This window comes from Oryzias latipes, chromosome 12 (assembly GCF_053564925.1).
Source record: "Oryzias latipes strain Hd-rR chromosome 12, Olatipes_Hd-rR_3.1".
NCBI lineage: Eukaryota > Metazoa > Chordata > Actinopteri > Beloniformes > Adrianichthyidae > Oryzias > Oryzias latipes.
The window spans coordinates 18723607-18738442 of NC_136248.1; the positions used below are offsets into that span (position 1 = coordinate 18723607).

Sequence of the window (14836 nt, forward strand, 5' to 3'; positions counted from 1 at the left end):
GTAGTTGTAGAGTTAGATAAGCCAATTCTTCTCTAAGAGTTCTGGTAATCGCCTGTCCGTCCTAGGAGAGGAACCCTCCTTCATGTGGACACCCTGAGGTTTCTTAGTTTTTTCTGGAATTTTTTTTTTAAGGAGTTTTTCCCTATCGAGAAGGAAGGTCTAAGGGCAGGGATGCCCAGTTTAGCTTAGTTTGTTTAGTTGAGTTTAGCCTTCACCTATTGAACGCTATGACTTCATGTTCTATATGATTTATTGTTTACTATATCATTACTGGTATGAAGCCTTTTGAGATGACTATTTTTGTAATATTGGGCTGTATAAATGAAATTGAATTGAATTGAACCCGTCAAATGACACAGCTCGGTTATTGTTGTCAGACATCAGTCCTGAATTTGACAGATTTTTGTCTTTGGGATTGAAAACTCCGGACAATTTACATTAAAATCAGAAGGAAAAATCTAACGTTGATGCTGAAGGAGTAGAGCCTCAGGTTGCATATTTAGTGTTTGTGACAAGCAATCCAAGACATACCATTACTTCAAATGGTCCAGTATTGATTTATCACTATACACTTCTGACTGTTTTAAACACATTGAAACATTTTTTTTGTAATCTAGAAAATGTCATGATAGTCATGAATTATGAAGCAAACTCATAAACTAAGGGAGCTATATGGGCTTACTCTGTTCAGTGTAGTTCAGCTCTTTCAAACCATCAATGAGTAAAAAAAGCAGCTGTGCATTTGAGAAATTGTCATTGAGCCAGCAGCCAAAAAGAGCTGTAGATCACTTTTTTTTCAATGACACAAATGCGTCCAGCTGTTCTGAATAAAAAACAGCTTTAAGTGTAGATGTATTTCCATGGAAAATGTTTCCTCTTTACAGTTCACATGAATCATTTATCTCTCTATATATCTCTATATACTCCTCCTCTTCTGGTTAACATCTCCTCGTAAAAGTATGTTTTGATGATTTAAGAGTAAAGTGGTGAAACAATTCTCTGCCATTTCTTTTCTTTGGTCAGGCATTACGTGGTTGGAATTCAATATAACAATAAAAATTGGGTCTTTTTTACATTTAGCACAACATGGTTTTTGACATAAAAATGCTGGTATAAAGTAAAAATGCAATGATTCACTTCACTCACGATTTATTAACATGATAGTTTTTTTTTGTTGAAGGCCTCTTGTGCTGGGCAGATTTTATTGTTACAATAGAATCTTCTGACACACAAGGTTTATTTTTGTATAAACATATTTGTATTTGAGGCAAAACTTTACATTAATTATTTTTGTATCCATCTCTTATTGGTCTGAACGGAAAGCAAGAAGAGAGAAGGAGAGTCACATGGTTCGGTTTTAATCCGAGAATTGTGGCATCCAGTGAGTAGTGACTTGCACTGCACGTCTTTGCCACTAAATGGCACTGGTGGGTAAGGTGTGGATTCACCTACAAAGGGATTGACAGAAGAAAACAAACAATTCAAAAAGACTGGATGCTTCATTCTTCATGTAGAGCATATAAACACACCAAGGTGGAGAAAAACCAGCATCCGGATTAACTGTTTGGTATTTTGTGCAAACTCATGGTGCTGAACTGCTGAGAGGAGAGGGAGAGTCTAATGTCTCAGTTCCAGCAGCCTCCCTCCACCTCTGCCAGCAAACATCTGCAGCCGAAGAGATGGGACTCTAATCCAGAGGGGAGTTCTTCATGACTTGGAGATCAGACCTCATGGGCCGCCACGTCAAAACAATCTGAAAGAGTCATCCTGAATTAAACTCCAGCTGGAGAACTTTTGGATTCACAATCTCCTACAGGCTGAGAGCTGCCTCAAACCTGCTGTGATGTCCCAGTGCCGGTGCAGGCAGGTCCTGCTCCGTGCAGAAGTGAGCGTGCTGGTGGTGGTTCTGGTGGCTGGCAGCGCTGCACAGCTCTCTGAGAGAGGGGAGTCTGGATCTTCCTGCTACGGAGGATTCGACCTCTACTTTGTGTTGGACAAGTGAGTTGCTTGCTATTTTCCCTGATCGTAGAGCTCTGATGGGGCATGAGTCATCTGAGCTTGTTTTGATGTGACACTCATGCGATACTGATACTGCATGCAATTTCTTAAAAGCAAAAAAAGAAGCATATTTTGATTTTAAGAAATTAAAAGCATGAATGACTCTTGATTTCAGAACTAAATGCACAAACTGCCCATGAATAAAGGCTTTTTTTAAAAAGTTATACGTACAAATGTTGCTCTGCCAAAGGTAAATAAAGTGTTATTTTTATTAAGGCAATTGACAGTTCCATCTTGTCAGAATCAGATTTCTAATAAATAGTTTGCATCTTCACAAATCTGAATCATTTCTTAAAAATAGACTCCAGAAGATATTTTAAGAATTTTAATCATTTGTCAACCAGATTTGAAATCTCTGCCAAAAACACTGTTAAATTTATTAACCTTTTGGATTCATAAAAGTAAAACTGCTAACTAATTGAGCTCTGGTTACTCTAACTGCGACATTTTTAAACAAACAAACAAAAGGGATGACTTTCACAACCTTAGATTCCTTTCCAGAGTCAACATGAGGGTCTTATTTCACTGCTCCTCAAAGGGTCGTGATGCTTTCAGAGAAAGACTGCACTCTTCTTCCTGCTTTCTTCCTAATCTAAATTGACAAGTGAAATGTTCACTTTGTAACGCTTCAATCTGCACGAAGTTCATCTATTTGTCCAGACAATTAAGCGCGCTGCAGGGATTTGTGTTGTCAAACTGCAGCTACGCTTTGCCAACAGGAGCAGCCCACATCAATTCGCAGGCTGAGCTCTGCCTGCACAATGGGCTGCAGAACCCTTTCTCCATTAGAACCAGATGTTCCAGTGACACAGAGCTGCTGGCCGCGTGGCTCTAAACTGGATAAATGAAGGCATGGAAGGGGAGGAGAAGAGAGGCGCTGCAATAAGAGGAGGTTCTGCTTGTTAACCGCAATATTTTTTGGAGGGGGGACTAATTGTTCTCCACTTAAATATTTGTGCATTCCCGAAGGTGCTGGCTCAGCCTGTACCTGCTCTAAAGGCTGGAGCAGGAGGATCACATCACTTTTGTTTGATCTCTTATAAAAAACAAAGAAACCTAACATATTTTTTAAAAGTTATCATTACCAACAGCTGCTTAGGGAACATCTTAAAGAAGCAGGAAAAGTTATCCTTTTTTATAACTTTAATTAATAAGTTGCAAAGAATATATACTGGCATAAGCAACAATTATCCATATCACCCAATGAGCTGTGATTCAACCCTTCTTTTTTCAACAGATGAGCTAACGCCACTGATCATTAACTTCTTGAGTAGATTCTCTCATTTTCTTCTCAGATCGGGCAGTGTGCAGCACTACTGGAATGAAATATTTTACTTTGTGGATCATCTGGCCCACAAGTTCATCAGGTATGTCCACACATAAAAAGTGCAATTTGTTGAGAAACGGACAGATTATAAACAACAATCAGTTTATAATCTTTTTTCCTTTCAGTCCTCAGCTGCAGATGTCTTTCATAGTTTTTTCAACGGAAGGGAGGATCCTCATGCCTCTTACAGAGGACAGGTGGCGCACTCACACTTACAGCTTTGTGATTTAGCAGCTCTTTTTTTTTCTTTTTTCACTGTTGTGCCTCTAAATGAGCAGAGATCAGATTCGAGACGGCCTGGAGGAGCTGCGGATGGTGCAGCCAGGTGGGGACACTTTCATGGACCAAGGATTTCAAAAAGTGAGTCACCTGTCACATTTTTGAGTTGACCCCAAGGACACATGGAAGCTAAGCATATAGTTTGAAGTATTTTTAAATTTATAACCACTGACACTTCAAAACCTCTCCCACAGGCCAGTCAACAAATCTACTACAGGAGTGGAGACGGTGAGCAGAGCAACCTCCCCTTTAACCTTTTTACCCCCTTTATCATGGAGGCTCATATATTCAGGCACATGTTAGAATCCTCACTTTACGCAAAACACAACTGCAGCCGCTCTTTAGTCTATAGAGGTCAAAGTAAATCATTTTTTCAAACTTTTCAAAATGAAAGATAGATAAGTATTTCCAAATGTAGACAACAGTTTTTCCTGTGCGTTAGGTTACCGGACAGCCAGTGTGATCATCGCCCTGACAGACGGGGAGCTGAGAGAAAACCAGTTTGACCTGGCGCAGAGAGAGGTGGGTTTGAACTGAAATGCACTTCCCGAGCTTCTCATTTTGCGTAGAAAAATTCAAGTTTATAAGCATCATCACTCATAATTTAGGAGCTTGTAGTTTTTCTGATACCCAAATTTCATCCAGGCCAGCAGAGCACGCCAACTGGGTGCCACTGTGTACTGTGTGGGAGTCAAAGACTTCAACGAAACACAGGTAACGGTGTTGCTGGACAGACAAGCGACCAATTCATCAAACTGTTTAAGTTCACAATTTAACGCATTATTTTTGACAGCTTTCTACTATCGCTGACAGTAAAGACCACGTCTTCCCTGTGAATGATGGATTTCAAGCACTGCAAGGGGTCATTGACTCGGTAGAAAAATATGACAGAGTAAAGCAGTGATCTGATAGAAAACACTTCTCTTCTTGAAATTTTTTGTTTGTTTTGGTTTTGGTTTAGATCTTGAAAAGATCGTGCATTGAGATCCTGGCAGTGGAGCCTTCCAGTATCTGTGAAGGAGGTAATAGAGATGCATAGAACAACATGTAGTTAAAACTACTTTGCCTTCATAATGTCCTCCTGATGTCTTTCTGTTTAGTCTTTGGGGTCAAAATTTGACCTCACTTTGTTTTTCTTTTGACCCCAACGAACCACAGAAGTAAAAAAATGGAAAATAGTTATACAAATTTAAAGATTTTGTCATTATTGTACCACAATATCAAACTAACAGTATAATTATAGAACCATGAATCAAAATAAATAAGAAAAAAGAAAACTGACCTCTATTACCTTAGTCCATGATGACAGACTTTGAGATCATTTTGGTTGGCCAAAAGGTTTTTGCAACTGTCCTTAGGCTGGCCTGTCATCCAGGTCCAGTTTATCTGAGTCAGATTTCTCAAAAACATAGCTCCTGAGTTTATCTAGACGCTTAAATCACTCTAAATAAAAGAACCGTAACCAAAAAGCTCAACTCATGGATGCTTAAAAGCACATTTTGACATTAACCCCAGTTTATTTAAAACTTGAACGCAAGATGTAGAAAAGATAGATAATTATTTAATTCTGTTTCAGAAAACTTCCAGGTGGTTGTCAAGGGAAACGGTTTTCTTCACACCAGAGATGTACAGAAGGTTCTCTGCAGCTTCCGCATCAATGACTCTGTTACTCTGAGTAAGTGTATTTTACTATTTTATTTTCCACAACCCCTTAAATATAAATATCTGTCTTCAGATTTCTGGATTTCCTCTTTTTTTCATTCAGAATTGTATAAATTTGAAAATGTGGTGAACAAATGAGATTTGTTAAAAAACAAAATTGTAACTATCCATCCACTTTCTTAACTTGCTATATATCTTTTGGGGTCAAGGGATCCCAGCTGCTGTTGGGTGAGGGCGGCGTACACCCCAGACAGGTCACCAGTGCACAAACTCACCCCTAGGGACAATTTTAGAGATACCAGTAAACCTATAAGGCATATTTTTTGGACTGGGTGGAAACCTGAGTTCCTGGAGATAACCTACGCATGCACGGGGAGAAAAAGGTCCACACAAGCCGAGATTCAAACTAGAGCATTCTTGCTGTGAGGCGAGAGCGCTAACCACTGTGACCAAAAATATTGGGAATCATCAAATAAATTTAGATCAACGAGTAGTTAAAGACGATCGGTAATTCATTCTATAATTTACCAATCTAACATCAAACATATGAATTTAATATTATCCCAAATAAAAATCGATATGCCATTAATAATTAGCTGTATTTCTTGTGTAGCTCTATGCAGACAGTTACGCCATTTTGCTCCATAAATGTTGGTTTTTGTGAACGTAAATGGGTGGAACTGTGTAGACCACAGTGATTTTCAGCCTCACCCACCCTAAAAACAAAAATCCCAGCAGCTTCATCTTCCTCTCTTTTCAATCAGCTGGTATAACGCTTAAAACTCCTAAGATGTCCAAAGTGGAATGTGGATTTCATTGGGGGACGAGTACTGTCTTTTTGTATGCTAGACACTCACTCAGCCAGGGCAAATAAACCACAAGTCTCCCTCATTTGCTTCATTTTCCATGCAGAGACGAAATCCAGGAATTCAATTTGAGAGAAAAAAACAAGAATTGAAGTTTCTTATGTTTCAGGTTCAGAGAAAAGACACAAAAATATTTTTTAGTTTGCATCTGAAACCTATTTTGTGATTTACCTCACTTGATGAAATTCAAATTCTTACATTAACTTTGTTTCCACAGCGAAGAGGCCTCTAGTAGTTGAAGACACTTATCTTCTTTGTCCAGCTCCTGTTCTGGAAAAATATGGAATGTAAGTGAATATATTAGACCCAAAAGACTACCAAAAAAGAAGCAAATTTATGTGAAACCAAAGAAAATTGCCTAAAAAGAAAACACTGCGTGTGTATCTGGCCTCAGTGTGATAATTTAGGAGGCGTTTTCCACTTCTGTTTCCAACTTCAGTTGTTTTATTGTCTGCGTTTATGTACTGCCTTGCAGGTCGGCGGCTCTCCACGTCAGCATGAACAACGGGCTCAGCTTCGTATCAAGCTCTGTCACAATCACTGCCGTCACGTGTGTGAGTAAAGAGAGCAATGAGCAGCTTCCAAAGCAAATCCAAACAGGGATCCTAAATTTGGAAAATAGTAAAACATGTTTAGAGATCTAAAAAAAATAAAGGAATATAAAAGTTGATCTGGTTTAGTAGGAAGTAATATCTACTTTAGTCCAATTTCTTGCAGTCTAATGGGATGTTTGTGGCCATCGCGCTGCTCCTCCTGCTCCTCCTGCTGACCTTTGCTCTGCTCTGGTGGTTCTGGCCTCTCTGCTGCACTGTGGTAAGACACTCAAAGCTGAAATAATACACACACACAAAACAGAATTTGCTGCCTGATCCAGCTATTAAGCAAAGTCAAGCTTTAAAATGGGTGTTTTTTTACTTTTTGCAGGTCATTCATGAGCCACCCCCTCCTGTAATGGAGGACATTTCTGTATGTGTATTATATTCCGTTCAGTAAAATGTAAAAAAGAGTAAAGTTATTTACAAGTTAACATGTTTTTTAGGATGATGAGGATGGCTATCCTCGGAAAAGGTGGCCCACAGTGGATGCGTCGTACTATGGAGGGCGTGGAGTCGGAGGTATCAAGAGAATGGAGGTAAACCCAGGAAGAAACTGCAACAAAAATGTTACCATGTTTATAAATATTAGTAACAAGATGGCAAAATTATTTGGTGTTAATGTGAGAATTATTCATTGGCTACATTGCATTATAAATAGAGCAGAAATAACAAGGATCCACTTTTCATGAAACCTGGGGGAGAATGTGGGAGGGGAATACTATTAATGACGTTTTGATTCAGTTCAAAGAATTCTGGTCAACGAAGAAAGTAAAATATTATTTCACACAAACATGAAAATGCCACAAAAAAACAACAACAGTCAACGTGACACATTTTTAATGGCATTAATATACTGCCGCAAATAGGGAGTTCTTTAACTCCAACCCCTAACTTCTATTTAGAATAATATTTAAATATTGCTCTAAAGTCCCCTTTCCTATTGTTTTTTGATCTATTGTGAAAGCAAAAAAACAGGTGGAAAAAAGCAACAAGACGGAGTAATCCTTTCTCCCCTTCCCGTCATCCCTCTGTTTACATGCTCTCCTGCTATCTTACAGTCCCTCACAACCCTCAATGTTACACTAGCGGTGCAACAAAAATGGTGAGCAATATTGGAGCTATCCAGGCGTAGAGTTTTGACTCCAGCTCAGACGAAGTAAGAGCAAAGACCTACATGGATCTGGTCATCAAGTGGATGCATCAGAATGGAGCGGAGGATGTGGTTTGCTGATTATAGCTTCAACTGACTCTGCTCCTGATTCACAAATATTTCAACAAAGAAATACTCAGAAATAAAATTTTATTCTTAATTTTCTATATATACATACTCCGTCATGAGAAAAATACCACAAGAACATGTTAAAAACTAACTTTTTATCGGAGTGGGTCTTTAAATGTGGGTAAAAAGTGCCCCACTTCCAGTATTTAAATGGAACATAAGTACATCTTTAGACTAAAATCAAGATTAAACTTCTGACGGAAGTCCTAAATGAACCCAAAAGTTGGATCGCTTCCCCACCCAATAAATGTAACTCGAATGTGCTTTCCTCAGCTTCAGAGTCCTATTTAAAAAAGGTGGCGAGCGTTACTCAAAGCCTTTTGATTTTAGGGAATATAGATGTGGAAGAAATCATGAAAAAGTTCAGCAGCTTTCTTTAAGAGACAAGCGTGCAAGTCCACGCAGGACAACACAGAGTCATTCTGTTGTTGTTTGACCTGCTCTGACAGAGCTGAGACGTGGCCATCTGGACAGGAAACTGCAAGCAAGGCAGAAATATTCGGTAGAATCAAAGATTGGATTTTACGGGTCTGAGGTTTTTTGATTTATCTGTTGTTGCTGCATAGCTGTGCACATGTCTGAGATGGAAAAACTAATAGTTGATCTTTATCTCTAAGAAAGTGTGCTTACTGTTGGATAAACAGATTACTTTTCATGTAAAATGCAGTAGAAGAAAAGGCAAACTCACGACCAGTTCTGATACCTGAAACCATCTGTTTTATGGGAACAACAGAGATCGCTCTAAGATATTTGTGGAACCACAGACAGCAGATGTGTGTTTCATCTGGAAGTGCAGTTTAGTCCAGACTATGGAGGGAAGTCTTTGAACCCACATTAAACCAATCCCAAACACTTCCATAGAAAGTCTGCACTGATTTAGTCATGAGCTTTTCTTTTTCTTTAACCAAACTAAATCATTTGTGATTCCCTTACATACCTCACAGTTTGCTTAACTAAGCATTTAATTACTAAGGTTGTGTGCTGTTCACTTTTCCTTTTTTTATATAGTTTTGTTTCAGTTCAAAGGTGAAATCTTGGAGGTGAAGGGAAATTGGGGCTCCAAAGCTGTTAAACATGAATTGAAAAATAGAATCTAAGGCCAATGAAACATGTACTTTTTTTTGTCTTTGAATTTCTATTATTTGGGATTGATTAAAAGACTTTAGAAATGTAACCTCTGAATAGGAAAGTCTCTGGAGTAATAAAATTGGCATTTTGTTTAAGAAATGGAACACAGAATGTGAAGTTTTTGAACAGGATGCTGCTGATAAAAAGCTTAAATTCTCTCTGAATTGGAATTTTTACACAGTTGGTACAATAATAAAGTTGGTAAAATCCCTGTTAGAGCTTTCCTGATGCTGAATATATTGAATTTGAATTTATTTATTGAATAGGGACAGATTAAAAAACGAAATAGACACACTACAAAACAGCAGTCCAATGCCCAAGTAATAATGCTTTTAGCAGAAACGTATTTGCAGAATTAGTACCTATAGGCTTTTTTTTACAAGAATGAGAATAAAATACTAGAAATAATTAGTCAATCTTAAAAATGACATAAAACAATTTAAAAACACAAAGACGAAGCAAATTGATAAAAAACTCACAACAGATCAACCTGTTAGACATGTGAAAAGTGCTGCTGCTGGTACGACCAAGACTTAATTTATTTAAAAAAAATAGTCAAAGCAGATTACAGTCTTCACACAGAGGAAATTTCATTTCAGAGTCTCAACTCTCTACAGAAAGTGCAGTTTGAGTAAAAGATGTTTTGCTAAAAGGAACCATGCAGTTTCCATTCAAAACTGCTCTGGTGGATCTGCTGCAGCTCTCTGATCTAGTTTTTTAAGGTGCAGCTTCACTGAGACGTTGAACTAGAATCTTTTAAAAACGTAGGGTGTGTTCAAACTGGACACATTTGGTCTGCTTAAAGTGAATCAGAGTTCGTTTCTCCCGATAATCCGGAACAAATTTTGAGTTTGAAAACACCCAAGCGGTCCCATGTCCGGACCCAGGAACTTCTCTCTGAAACCATCTTTTGTGGTGGTCTTGGTTCGCTTTGAGTTTTCTCAGTCTGAATAGGCTCTGTGTTAGGAATAGAACAGCTTGACCAAAACGGCCACTGTAGCTGGATGGTATGGAATGTAAACAGTCGCGGCGTAACATTGAGACACAGCAACTCACTGAAATTTGGTTAGATGAAGAGTGTAGAATCATTAAAAAAACTTCTAATTTGACACACATTGCTTCTCACACTGTTTTTCTGACAATCTATATGTCATAAACACTTCTCCTCAGTAACCCCTTGCAACATGCCTGCACCGAACCAAAGTAAAAAGTATCATACCTGATGTTGATACAGACGTTCATAATTGGTCAGAAAAATACAAAGTTTATGCCAACAAGGATTATTCTTTCCATTGTTGCTTTGCCCCACCCTTGTAATTCCCGGCCAGTGACTGAAAAGATTTTTAGTCAAATGGTTTTGTTTACAAGATTTGGGTAAAATCAGAAACGTCCAGTCGAAAGACAGTCTGAATACAGACCAAACTTAAGATTCAGGATTAAATCTGGACCAAACTAAGTGGACTGGGTCCGAACCAGATTGTTTTTCCTTTCTGAATACACCCTAAAATGATCAAATTTGTAAATGTCAACATGTTTTCAATAAAATGTGGCAGTGGGGGGAATAAATTGGTTTTTGATCAAGGATTTCTCTCTTGATTCTAGACTTTCCACCGGTTTCAGTGGGATTTTGTCAGAATGCAATCAGACAGTTAGTCCATAAAATAAGTGGGAAAAGATCAGAGTGTAAAAATATCCAAGCAGTCAAGGATTGTCTTATTAATCTAAAACGGTTAAACTTCAAGAATAATCTTTGCAAGTAGTTCCATAAAATGTTCACTTGTTTGTATATATATATATATTACTAGCATGAGCAGTGTGTCACTGCAATTTAGTATGGTGTAAGGGCTTATTTCATCAAAAAGTAAAAGCTGTAAAATGTGTGACAAAATTTTGATCACATGACCAACACAACTGAAATCCACAAGATAAAAAACGTATTTGTGGATGTTTCACAGCTTGATTTATTTATTTTTTTAATTCCATCTCTAACATAAACATTATTAATGACTCTCTATGCAACCTGGACAATAAATGCTCAGTTTTTTTTACTTTTGTAAAACTGCAAAATAAAAAACAGTTGTCGTTTTAAAAAGAAAAGATGCAAAAATAATCATTTTTTGTTTTCTTTTACAGAGAAATTTTGGGAGTTTTTCCTTACCGCGAAGGGGGGTCTAAGGGCAGGGATGCCAGTATAGCTTAGTCAGTTTGTTAGTTCATTTTAGTATTTTCCTACTGAACTCTTTGTATTCGTGATCCTTTTGAGTTCATGTTTACTTCGAAGCCCATCGAGACGACTGTTGTTGTGATTTTGGGCTATACAAATAAAATTGAATTGAATTGAATTGAATAGAAATGTGCAGAACATTTCACATTAACAATTCTAATAGGGCACAATAAAATGCGAAGAGTTTTACATAAAGACACATATTCATCCGTTCCTGGCTGCAGAATAGTTCCAACATAATTAACTGAACACGTTAGTCTTGGAAAATATTTGCTCAATGTTTTTCTGTGTAAATAATAGTCATATATCTGATCTGATTTTTTTTGTTGTTGGGGAAAATTATTCCATGAACCAAAGTCATTTTAGCTGAAACTCTGTTCAGGTCCGTTGGGGAGATAAAGGTTCAACAGAGGAAGGAGCTAAGTTGGAAAAAGCTAAAAATGCTCGAGTCGTGATGCCCGCCCAGGAGTTTGACCCACCCCCCCCACGGCAGCACTACCACACCCACAAATCATTTCGCCCACAGAAGTGGTACTCCCCTATCAAGGTGCTCCACTCATGATCTCTCCACTTCTCTCTTCATCTTCAATTTGTCAGATGTTTCCTTCAACAATCAAAGTTCCTGTTCACTTTTAAAATGACTTGCGGATTTACTGTAAGCCTAAACTGTATTTGAAGGGATTTATGTCTCATTTCCTAGATGATGTTTGATGTTACACTTATTTTAAGTCTCATTTTTATAAAAATACAACGACTTCCAGCTCTAGCTTTCCTTGGAATAACAGGTCACCAGGAAACAGTCAATAAGACTTGCTTTCTCACAGATTAGTCAGATGGATGGACGTTAAAAGGAACCATACGTGGACTCGGCTGACCTCTGAGTGTGCCATCTGTGGAGCGGCTGTTTGTATTTGTGACCAAATAAACTCTGTTTTTTCGCCGTCTTTTTTTATTTTTATAATCTTCAAAGCTTCCTGCACATCTGGAGCATGACTTCTGCTGATAAAGAGAAGGCACACTTAAAGAATATAACTTTTTTCTCTTAGGATGGCTAATTTGTTGTGATGGTGTTTCCGCAGGGAAAGCTGGATGCTCTGTGTGTTTTCCTGAGAAAAGGATACGACAGGGTGTCAGTCATGCGACCTCAACCTGGAGAGAAGGTCAGCCAAACATTGACTTATGAAGATATGAAACTTTTGAAACAATCTGTTGAACATGAGTAAGGATCAACCAGAATATGGGGATGTGGAATATGGAGGGATAAAAAAACCTTAAGACCCATTTCAATCGTCTTTTGATCTATTTTCAAAGCCTTCTCAGTGGTCTTTTAATTAGGATTTTGCTGTTTTTAGGCAAAATCAAAGAACTGTCATTTTCTAGGACAGAATTTCTGCAAAGCGGCAGCCTTTTGCCTCTGAATTGTGGTTAAGATTGTTGCCATGGAACAATCTCGACCCTGCTTCTTGTCACCCATAGCTGAGAGCTATCTGTTTACATGCTCTCCCGCTAGCCTACAGCCCCTCACACCCCAACCTAACATCGACGGTGCAACAAAAACGGCGAGTAATATCGGAGGTATCCAGCTGTTTAGTTTTGAGCCAGATTCCAGCTCAGACAAGGAAAATGAAGACGTGCATGCATCTCTTTGTCTGCAAGCGGATGCATATGCTTATACATCTTTAAAAGTCAAATCTGTTCTGAATAATAAAATGTCTTAAAGGTAAATGGCTTTTTCCTGCAAAAGTCATCATAACTGGATGCCGCCTCCTTCAGCTTCCAGGATCAGTGCGGCAGAGCTGGCAGGAGCGCTGTTTTCTTCCATGACATTTAGTAAAAGAGGAATTTCCTCTTTCCACATACTGGGAGCAGTGCCCCTCCAAACTTGCCAGTTGCTGTGCGACGAGAGATTTTTTTTGTGTGTGCTGCTGGTTTTAGTTAAAATGTATTTATCTCTTCCTGTCATTACAGGGCAGGTGCATCAATTTTACCCGGAGTCAGTCCTACCCGGAGCCCCGGTACCCCACCTACAACCATCCCTCCACACCTGTCTACACTTTGCCTCACACGTACCCCCGCCGTGACTCAGAGGACAGCCAGATTCTCCATCTTCCCCCCTCGCCGCTGTCGACCTTGCCTCCTCTGCCCTCCACTCCTCCCCCGTCCTCCAGCAGCTCCTCCACGGACACGCCTCCACCACCAAACAGAGCCCTGCCTTTAGCCAACCCTGTTCCCCCTTCTCCCACCGGGTCACTCCCACCTCCACCTACACGACCTCCTCCACGCCCCAACCATGAGACCCGCTCATGATTAAAAGAGGTCTTTTACAAATGAAACCTAAGAGAAAGAGTGACAACGACTTTGTTCATATGATGTGCCTTAACCTCTGACTCGAAGTACAGTTTTTGTTTGGATATTAAAGCAAAGTGACAGTGGGCTACAAACTTTCATTTGAACTTTTATGTGAAAGTCGGCAACAGAAAAGAACAGACAACTTGCACAACAAATCTTTAGAAGAGTGCTACACTGTTTTCAGATCTTTTTTTTAATGCAAACCTTGATTTTTCATGAAAATATTGAGCGAGCTTTATTACTTGATACTTCAAAACTCCTACTCACCTTTAAGCTGAGCTCGAGCTGAATATTCACCTGCACACACACAAAAAAGAATTTTCTGCATTTCACTGCAGATATTTGTCACAAGAATTGCTTCAAACACAGAAAGCTGTTCACTAAATGTTGTTTGTAAAAAAAAAAAATTTGAAAAAGCGTTGTGTTTGTATTTATTGCTTATTCCCTGCAGCTAACTTTTGTCAGGTTTACCTTAAACTTCATGCCCTGTAGCAAAAGAAGGCATGAAGTGCAAACAAACATCGGCCCATATCTGAGACTTTAAGGTTTAAAAGTTTGTGTCCAAAAACTGACAGCAATAATATCAGCATAAAACATTCTAACGTTTTTAACTCTGTCGTTCTATCCCTCATTACCCACCACCATCCTGCAGATAGACTGTATTTCTGCAAAACTCACAAAAATACCAAAAATCTGATTTGGACCTTACTCCTCCGTTTTCTCACAACACAAGTCATGATTTACATGACGTTTTATAACATTCAGTTTGGGAATAGAGTTAAATCTTTTAAAGAGCAATAGTTTTATTTTTTTTAGACTGACTAAAGGCATCTCTCTGTCATTCTTTTCTTGAACTCTTCTCAATTCTGCATAAACCTTAGGAGCACCAGTCTATAAAGATAATCCATAACATCACCCTTTGGGTCCTGAAGAGCAAAAATGCACAACCACTGGTATTGTTTGCTATGTTGCAAACAAAGTGTGTGGCTTCAGATGCAGGGCAGACCTGGCTTTAGTAAAAACATGGAAGTCTGATTACCGGTAAAGCTTTTTAGATACAATACTATA

At 38.7% G+C, this 14836-nt stretch overlaps 1 protein-coding gene and 1 long non-coding RNA gene across 3 annotated transcripts; one reads left to right on the forward strand and one right to left on the reverse strand.

The window, feature by feature from the left end:
* Positions 1-1342: 1342 nt before the first annotated feature.
* Positions 1343-1661, reverse strand: LOC144996395 (uncharacterized). The gene is made up of 2 exons (XR_013659367.1): positions 1530-1661; positions 1343-1448 (listed from the first exon to the last, which is right to left on the reverse strand). It is a non-coding gene; the product is annotated as an uncharacterized LOC144996395 (long non-coding RNA).
* On the forward strand, positions 1391-14184 carry antxr1b (ANTXR cell adhesion molecule 1b). 2 transcript variants are annotated; one of them, XM_011481839.4, is made up of 18 exons: positions 1391-1998; positions 3354-3425; positions 3511-3582; positions 3664-3745; positions 3859-3892; positions 4107-4186; positions 4310-4378; positions 4458-4538; positions 4626-4686; positions 5241-5339; positions 6410-6479; positions 6668-6746; positions 6910-7005; positions 7117-7158; positions 7232-7324; positions 11802-11966; positions 12499-12579; positions 13388-14184. In XM_011481839.4, the coding sequence occupies exons 1-18, from the start codon at positions 1844-1846 to the stop codon at positions 13724-13726; spliced, it is 1770 nt and encodes a 589-aa protein (XP_011480141.1). In that variant the 5' UTR covers positions 1391-1843; the 3' UTR covers positions 13727-14184. The 2 variants fall into 2 exon arrangements, with proteins under 2 accessions (XP_011480141.1, XP_078811967.1); XM_078955841.1 differs by having other exon boundaries at positions 1542-1998; positions 3333-3425.
* The last annotated feature ends 652 nt before the right edge of the window (positions 14185-14836 follow it).

Excerpts from the sequence above, each read along its gene's own strand:
- antxr1b (XM_078955841.1), top strand. The coding sequence starts at position 1,844 with ATGTCCCAGTGCCGGTGCAGGCAGGTCCTGCTCCGTGCAGAAGTGAGC. Across the intron at positions 3,583-3,663 it reads ATGCCTCTTACAGAGGACAG|AGATCAGATTCGAGACGGCC; the intron begins GTGGCGCACTCA and ends CTAAATGAGCAG. Across the intron at positions 4,687-5,240 it reads TTCCAGTATCTGTGAAGGAG|AAAACTTCCAGGTGGTTGTC; the intron begins GTAATAGAGATG and ends ATTCTGTTTCAG.